Source organism: Vombatus ursinus, unplaced genomic scaffold (genome assembly GCF_900497805.2).
Source record: "Vombatus ursinus unplaced genomic scaffold, bare-nosed wombat genome assembly UNPS02014780.1, whole genome shotgun sequence".
Lineage (NCBI taxonomy): Eukaryota > Metazoa > Chordata > Mammalia > Diprotodontia > Vombatidae > Vombatus > Vombatus ursinus.
In genome coordinates, this window is record NW_020954558.1 from 2,721,124 (window position 1) to 2,729,950 (window position 8,827).

Consider the following 8,827-nt stretch of genomic DNA (forward strand, 5'->3'; position numbering starts at 1 on the left):
CTCAGAGATGTTCCAGTATCAATCTATTATTTAATAGATTTAGTGTTATACTTATGAAGCTTATTGATTATAGAAATTTGCTATAAAAGGAAGAAGAAAGACATAACAACAGAAGGAAAAACTCCTTTAGCTCTGTTTTATTCCAGTCATGGGTCATATCTGATAGCCAATCATGTAGTCACAGTGTTAAAGGCAAGGTTTAGGATTAACCAGGTGGGGAATTTTCCTTTTCCTTAAGGAAATAGCACAGTGGGGAAATAGTATAAGGAGGATCCTACCTGAGGTCATCCCCAAAACCCTGTCACCAGGTATCCTTATCCAGCTGCCTCCACCCCAGGAATGGAGTAGGCCACATGAGACTGGCAGAAGGTCTCCCATCTCTCCTTTTCCCTTCTTCCACCTCAGTTCTTGGCCTTTGCTTCCCCTGCATTATTGCCATCTAGTAATTCAACAAACATTTTCAAAGTCCTCTTGGGGACTAAATCATGTGCTTCCTGTGCAATGGGGGGAAGAAAAATGGAAGTTTTCAAGAGCCTCTAGACATATCAGACAGACAATACAAAAATAAAAAGTTTAATTAAATAATGTAAGACCACAATGAGGGGCAGTGTAGCATAGTGGATAGAGACTTAGCCAGGAAGACCTGGAAGTAGAAACATACTGTCTGTGTGACCCAGGACAAGTCATGTAATCTCTCAGTTTCTCAGGTAACTCTCTAAGACACTAAGGTCCACAGTGAAATGATAGAGGCAGTTTTCTTACTCATAATTCCTTACACTAACGAAATCATACATCTGGATTGAAAAGAAAAGAAAAGAAAAAAAAATGCCCCATTACAAGAAATACCGTAAGGTTGTCTATGACTAATTGCCAATGAGTGGAGTAGGCAAAGGGGGTTGTCGGAGCTCCCTGGAAGAGGAGACTTTTGGGAGCAGAACTTGAGTTAGCCTTAGAAGAATAGAGGGCATCTGGAAAGTTGATGAGATAAGGGAGGGTGTTCTAGCTAGTCAAGGGAGCCCAGAGGCAAGAAAGGCCATGGCCCAAAGCTTAACCCTGAGTCTTTTCTATCCCATGTTTCCTTTTAATAGATAATTATACACTTGACACTTACTAGCTGTGTGACCCTGGGCAAGTCACTTAACCCCAATTGCCTCATCAAAAAAAAAAAGATAATTATAGGTCACATAATGGAAGCACGAGGCCAAGCAGAGCCTAGGGTCTCCAGAAAAGTCAGCCCCAACTGGCAAACCACCCCAGGGTGTGGGTGTGGGTGTAGCAATTTCCAGGTGGTGACTGGTTGCAATGGGAATATTCACCACCAGGAGGCAACAGGGAGCTATCCTCTTGTAGTGCTTTGTCAAAATTGTAGAGGACTTTAGTGGGGGTATCTGGTATGGTTGGAGATCAGCGATGCCGATGGCGTTAGGGCAGAAAAAAACCGAAGTCTCTCTAGGAAGACTTCAAGAAGAAAATTCTGAGAAGTAGAAGCTGAGTTCCCACAAAAAGCCATGGGGTCACCTTCCCAAGGACCGTGCTGTTAATGTTTCCTATGGGGAGAAGAAATGGGGAGTAAATAAAAGGAATGGGAGGATCAGGGGGAGTAAAGGGAAACAGAAGAAGGGGAAAGAGAAGGGATGAGGAATGGTACAATAGGAAGGTGAGAAAGGGAAAAGAGAACAGGAGAGGGAGACAAGGTATTATAGAAAGGTGGGAAAAAAAACAGGGAGAGGAGATGAGGAAAGAAAACAGTGAAGAGGGAGAAGGAGAGGAGGGGGTGGATAGGAAAGGGGAGAGAGAAAATTAGAGGAGAACAGTAAAGGAAAAAGGGGAAGAGAGAGGAAGAGAGAGTAGAAGGAAATGAGGAGAGGCAAATGCGGAAACTGGGAGAGGGGAAGTCAAGTTGACAAGCATTTATTAAATATCCACTATAGGCCAGGAAGAGAGGGATGCAAAGAGGGGAACAGGGGTTGAGTTGAGAAAGGGAGGGAACATGTAGGAATGGGAAGATGGCTGGGAAATATGGATGGAAGCATCAGGTATCTTACCTGATTTAACCACACAATTTTGACTCTTCTTTCCTGAAATGCAAAGAGAAAGAATGTCAGCTCCACTCTGGGTCCATACCCCACCCCACTTCTTAGCCAAATCTCTGCTACTGTAGCATATCATTGCCACTTCTGGAGAACAGAAAGGCTGGGATGAAATGCACTTTCCTCGGGAAAGCTTCCTAGAACCCACAGCTATAAGTGCACCCTCCCTGCTCTGAGTCTTCACAGCCTCGTGCCTTTTCCCCCATGTGTCCTATATTGTAATAGTCACCCTCTCTGAGAGGGTGTGCTTTAAAAGGAGGGACTCAGCCTTATCTATCCACATCCTCTGAAGGATAGCTTAGCGTATAATGGCACATAGTGGGACTGGGGTAGGGAGAAAGTATCGATTCCCCTCTCCTTGCCTCAGGTTTTCCCTTTGGAAAATGGGGACGTGACTCTTTTCTCTGCTATCTGCCCCCATCCTAGTCACAGGTCATGGGGAGAGAGAGTTTGGCCAGGCAGAGGAGGCAGGCCTCAGTTTATATAATAGCTGCATATGGCAACATGACAATCCTCACTTGTGTACCTTCATTTCTAGCTCACAAGGAGTTTTCATATGCATGATCTGATTTGACGATGACAATTAGTCATCTGTGGAGGGGATACCAGCCCCAATTCCAAGATGGTGAAACTGAGCTCTGAGAGGGGAATTACTGAAGGGGGAATTGCTAAAGGTCACATAAGGACTTGATGGAAAAGTTAGGAATTCCAACCCCTAGGTCTCCTACAGCCCAGTTTTTTATACCTCATAGGCATGGTCACTGAAGGTCAGCAACCAAGTACAATTAATAATAGAATTGGTTTTTTTTTTTTTTTTTTTGGTTAGGCAATGGGGTTAAGTGACTTGCCTAGGGTCACATAGCTAGTAAGTGTTATGTGTCTGAGGCCAGATTTGAACTCAGGTCCTCCTGAATCCGAGGCTGGTACTCTATCCACTGCGCCACCTAGCTGCCCCCATAATAGAATTTCAGAACTGGAAGGGACCTTAAAGACCAGTGAGTGCAACCCTCTTGTTTTGCAAAAGAAACTGAGGCCCAGAGAGGGAAATGAACTTGTGTATGTTCAAACTTCAAATTAGTTTCAGGGCTGGGTCTAGAATCCAAGTTTTTTCACATCTGAGGCCAGGATTCTTGAGGTCTACCATGATGCCTAGAGAAACTTCCTCTTCCCTTCTCTTCTTTCTATACCGTGACCCTCCCATTCTTGCTCTCCAGTGGACCGCCTCCCAGCTTGGTGTGGTCAATACTCACTCCTCAGGTAGGCACAGTTGAAGTTGCTGCATGTCTGTTTCAGGCTTCTTAGAGTTACCAGGTTCCTGGTTCCATCCTGGGAGAAGTTAGACACCTGGAAGAGCTCATTGGGTGGGATGAGCACCTCTAGCTCACTGGGGAAGACTGAGAGGTCCTTGATGGGGATCCCAAAACACGTGGTCAGGGTAAAGAAGGTGGCATTGCCGTACGTCTGGGCCACCTTCCGCTCCTCTGAAGTGGAGGTAAACTGGCCGAGGCGGATGATATCTCCAAGCTTCCTGGGCTTGAAGTGGGTGCTTCTCGTGCCTCGGAATACCTCGAGCCCAGAGTCCTCCTTACAGCTCTCAGGAGCCCTCAGCAGCTGCAGGGCCCGCATCAGGTAGAAGTGCAAGGCCTTGAAGGGAAAATGCTCCATGTAGACCTCAATAGACCTTCCCAGTTCCCTCACAGCCAAGTTCAGCTCCTGATGTAGTGGGTTGGATGAGTTAGTATAGACCATGACAGCCAGCGCATGCTCAGTCTGGAAGCCTGGGGGCAGGGGGAGGTTCTGATAGTTTTTCAAAGAAGCCGTGGCAACCTCCCATGATTCTCTGAGCAGCTTGTGCTTAGCCATCTCTTCCTTTAACAGGATGGGGGCAGCCTGCTTCATGTCCTCCACACAGTCCGTGTAGGCATCGTCGAAAGTGTCTGGAGCCATGTCAAGGGTCAATGTCTTGCCTCTTGTCTATGGAGGGAAAGAAGAGAGAGAGGATATGGAGGAGACAGGGGCTCTGGGCTTTACAGGCAGTCAATAAGGCTTTATTGGTTTAGAAAACATTATATTGTCTCCCCGCCCCCCCAACTGTGTGACCTCTTTGAAAGCAGGGACTATCCTTCACTTTTCTTTGTCTCCCTGGCCCTTAATGTGCTCCGCACAGAGTAGGCAATAAATAAATGCTTGTTGACTGACAATGGCAAGCAGTATAATAGACTAGAAAGAACACTGTCTCTGAAGTCAGAAGACGTGAGTTCCAATCCTTCCTCTGATGGTTATTACCTCTGTGATGCTTTATCTTCCTTGGGTTCAGTTTCCTCAGTTGTAAAATGAGGGCAGTTAGATGGCTCAGTGGATAGACAATGGGCTTGGAGTTAGGAATATACATGTTCAAATTTGGCCTCAGACACTTACTAGCTGTGTGAACCTTAGTGACCCAAGTCCCTTAACCCTGTTTGCCTCAGTTTCCTCATCTATAAAATGAGCTGGAGAAGGAAATGGCGAACCACTCCAACATCTTCCCCAAGAAAACCTCAAATGGGATCACTAAGAGTCAGACACGACAGTATAAAGCTCTCTTGGCTTTGTCTCCTTAGATAAAGTACAATCTGCTGTAGCAAAAACCATTCCTTGCAGCTGCCCAACTCCCAGCACACAAGGCAATTGGAGGGGAAGATTTCTAGGATGGTTTTTTTTAAAGCCTGTCAGGATCCTAATATGTATAGGGCCCTGATCACTGGAGATACTAAGGTGAATAATTTAGGCCTCATCCCCAAAGAGCAGACAACCTAATGAAGATAGGAGATAAGATATATACACAAATAAGCATGATTTCCCATAGACTGGGCAATGACAGGTTGTTTGAGCAGGCAGAAACACACCTATTTATATGTCATTTTATACAAGTATACTCAGATACCTTGCAGAACATAAGCTCCTTGAGGGCAGGCTTCTGTCTTTGTAATAATAGCTAGCATTTAGGTAACACTTTAAGATTTAAAAAGCACTCAACAAATACTGCCTCCTTCTGGTGCTCAGCCAGACAGAGCAGCAGATGGAGCTCTAAACTTAGAGCCAAGAAGACGTGAGTTCCAATTTAGCCTCAAACACTTACTAGCTATGTGACCCAGGGCAAGTCACTCAACCTCTGTCGGCTTCAATTTCATTAAGTGCAAAAAGGGGGTAAAAATAGCACCTGCTTCCCAGAGTTATTATGAGGATCAAATGAGATAATATTAGTAAAGTGTTTTATAAATCTTAAAGATGTATTAAATATTCATAGGTTAGAAAATATATTTCTAGAAATGCTATCATCATCATCATTTTTATTATTGTTAGGCTCTAAAAATATAGGAGGAAGGAAAGATCACTTTTAGCTGGGAGGGGTCAGGGAAGATTTTTGGGAGAAGGTGGCATTGAGGAGAGACAGTCTGATGGAATATATAGACAGGGCAAGCTGCAATCAGGACATTGTGAATAATCTGGTCTGGATGGAGCACAGAGTGTATGAAGGGGAGATAGGGATTAGACCTCTGGGTTCACTGATTTAGGGTACTCCCAGATGAGGAAACTCTGTCTGCCAATGCAGGTCAGTATCTTCTCTGAAACTTAGTCTAAGAGAATGGTCCAGGGCACTAGAGGTTAAGAGACATGCCTAGAGTCACCCAGTCACTGTGTGCCCAATATGGAACTTGAACTCAGGTCTTTCTAGCTCTGAAACCAGCTTTCAATCCATGTTATCATCTCCTAGGAGACTGAGAAGGGTAGTAGAATGGGAAAAAAAAAGCTTATTAATAGTTAGGTTGGTGTCTGATAGTGGAGGCCAGCTGAAGAGTTTATATTTTATCTTATTGGCATAGTTTTCTGTTTCTGTCTTGTTTTGTTTTGAGAAGGAGAATAATACCATAGCTATTCACTTTAACAGGTGCCTTAGTGCTGAATTTGTTTCTTGAATTGTACTGAGTTGGAGAACAGGTAAAGGTTTAGCTCTGACTTCTGGGCTAGAGGCCATAGTTACCTGGTGCACTTTGGGAAGCCTTCTAGGAAGAAGTAGAATTTGGTGAGGAAGAGAGGTGAGTGGAGAGGTCTCCAAGGTGGACCCAAAGGGGTCTCTGCTCCCAGTCCAGCAGAAGTTGGGTAGGAAGGGCAAGGACAATGGAAAAGACATCTCCTCAAAATGTTGAAAAACCACCTGAAACTGACTTTGGGGAAAGCTGTCACCACCACACCAAAAGTTAGGAGCTGGTATGTGGGCTCCAGGACCTTCTCAGTGCTGGAAGGCACTGTGTGTGTGTGTATGTGTGTGTGTGGTGTGGTGCAGGAGAAGGGAAGAGTGGTACCTGAGGGATGTGCTGGGAAATGAGGATCACATAGGGAACCACAGCAATGGTGAGAAAGTACTTCATTTCCAGCTTCTCTGGGGGCTGTGGGGGCAAGATAACAAGGCTTTAAATGTACATAGTGCATTATACTTTTCTAAGGTAGAAGAATTATTTATTTATCTTATTATATATTTATGTAACACATATTATATCTATTTATTATAGTTATTATTATCCGAGTTCACCCTTAACAAATAAGGAAGGTAGGCTCAGGGGGGTTGATGGCATCTTCACCCCAGCCCATCCAGATCTCTCTCTGCTCTTTATTATTCCAGCATTAAAGATCTGCTGCATTCCTTTGGTCAGTCAGTCAGTCAGTCAATTAATAAACATTTCTTAAACATTTCCAGTATGCCAAGCACTGGGCTAAGTAAGTAAGGACTGAGGATTCAGAAAAAGCTAAAAACAGCTGCTACCTTCACAGAGCTCACATTTTAATGAGAGAGACAACATGTAAATAATAAGTTCTATACAGTGTAAATGGAAGGTAATCTCAGAAGAAAGACGCTAACAGCTTGGGGGATTGGAAAAGGTCTGTTATAGAAGGTGGGATTTGATCTGAGTCTCAAAGGAAGCCAGGGAATCTGAGACAGAGGTAAGGAGGGAGAGCATTCCAGGCATGAGAGACAGCCAATGCAAAGATGGAGTGTTGTATCTGAGGAACTAGCTGGTCTGGAGAGTGCTTGGAAGGGAGCAAAGTATAAGAAGGCTGGAATGGTAGGAAGAGGCCGTATTGTAAAACAACTTTAAATCCCAAATGGGGAAATTTATTTTGAATAGAGCAGGGAACATGGTTAGACCTTTGGTTTAGAAAAATCCTTGTTATCTGAGTGTAGGATGAATGAGAGTGGGGACAAACTTGAAGCAGGGAAAACAACCAGGAGAAAACTAGGCTGGGTAAGTAGAGAGAAGGGGATCTCTCTCTCTCTTTCTCTCGCCCTTTCTCTCTCATTCATTTTCTTTCTCTCTCCACACACATATACACATATCCCTACATAGAAGGGTATATGTGTGTATGTGTATATATGTGTGCATATATCTATATCTATACATATTCATACACACATTATTTATTTGTAGATTTTTTCAAATAATTTTTTTATTTTATTTTTCTTCAGTTACATGCAAAAATACTTTCTTAATGTTTTAAAAATAATTTTTGAGCTCCAAATTCCCTCCTTCCCCTCCCCTCCTTGAGATGGCAAACACTTTGATATAGATTATACATGTGCAGTCATTCAAAATATATTTCCATATCAGCCATGTTGCGAAAGAGAACACAGACAACGGAAAAACAAAGCAAGAAAAATAAAGAAAAAGTAAGCTTTGATCTGCATTGAGACTCCATCAGTTCTTTCTCTGGAGGTGGGTAGCATTTTTCATAAGTCAATAAGGGGACATTTGTGAGAGAAGCTGTGAAGTTAAAAATGACAAGATTTGCAAGAGGTTGGTTACATGGGGATGAGTGTGAGTGAGGAGTTGAAGATGGCACTTAATACACAATGCCTGGCATTGTTTTTGTGTGACCAAGTAGGATAATGCATAGAAAAAGCTTTGCAAGGCTAAAAGCACCATATAAATATAATCTATTATTATATTGTATAGGGGCTGATGAGTGTATAGTTCTGATCGCTGTCTTCAAGGACTGGGCAATGACATGGTAAGAGTGTCTTACACATTTCTGTATGACTTGCAGAACCGGGTGCAAGTTACAAAGAAACAGATTTCAACTCAATTTCAGGAAGCATTTCTTAATGGTCAGGGTTGTCAAAATACAGAACAGATTTCCTCAGGATGCGGTAGGTTTCTCATTCCTTCAAATGATCCAAGAGTCTGTGACTTTGTGATTTTTGCCTAATGAGACTTGTAGCTTTCTGGGGCATGGGCCATGCCTTGCTCTGCTTGGCACAGTGTACTGCACATAGTAGGCATCAGGAAATGATTGTCAAATGACTTAGAGTTGCGAAGTCAGTGTTTATGCCCACCTCTACAAGCTCATTACATTTCCTACCCACATCATAACCATCTTCATCCTCATCTTCATCATCATCATCATCATCATCACTAGGATTTATATAGCACTTTAAAGTTTGTAAAGCATTTTGCAAACATTATCTCATTTGATCCTCACAACTACCTTGGAAAGTAGGTGCTATTATTATCCACATTTTACAAATGAGGAAATTGAGGCAGAGAAAGATTAAGTGATTTTCCCAGCTAGTAGATAGATAGATACTAGTATCTATACACAGATAGATAGACACATACATAGATAGATACAAGATACATTTGAGACACATTTTATACTCCTTATCATACTTTAATATTTGTAAACTTATATTTCAATACCCC

General features: G+C 43.0%; 1 protein-coding gene across 3 annotated transcripts in view; it reads right to left on the bottom strand.

Annotated features, from left to right (window-relative positions):
* Positions 1 to 121: 121 nt before the first annotated feature.
* LOC114046004 (ecto-ADP-ribosyltransferase 5-like) overlaps positions 122 to 8,827 on the bottom strand; it is a 10,921-nt gene continuing 2,215 nt past the window's right edge. For 2 of the 3 annotated variants that reach the window (XM_027866221.1, XM_027866222.1), the window contains 4 exons: positions 6,434 to 6,517; positions 3,341 to 4,064; positions 2,046 to 2,078; positions 122 to 1,547 (listed from right to left, as the gene is read on the bottom strand). In XM_027866221.1, the coding sequence (XP_027722022.1) occupies positions 1,450 to 1,547; positions 2,046 to 2,078; positions 3,341 to 4,064; positions 6,434 to 6,499 (921 nt within the window). In that variant the 5' untranslated portion in view covers positions 6,500 to 6,517 and the 3' untranslated portion in view covers positions 122 to 1,449. The other variant, XM_027866220.1, reaches the window with a different exon arrangement.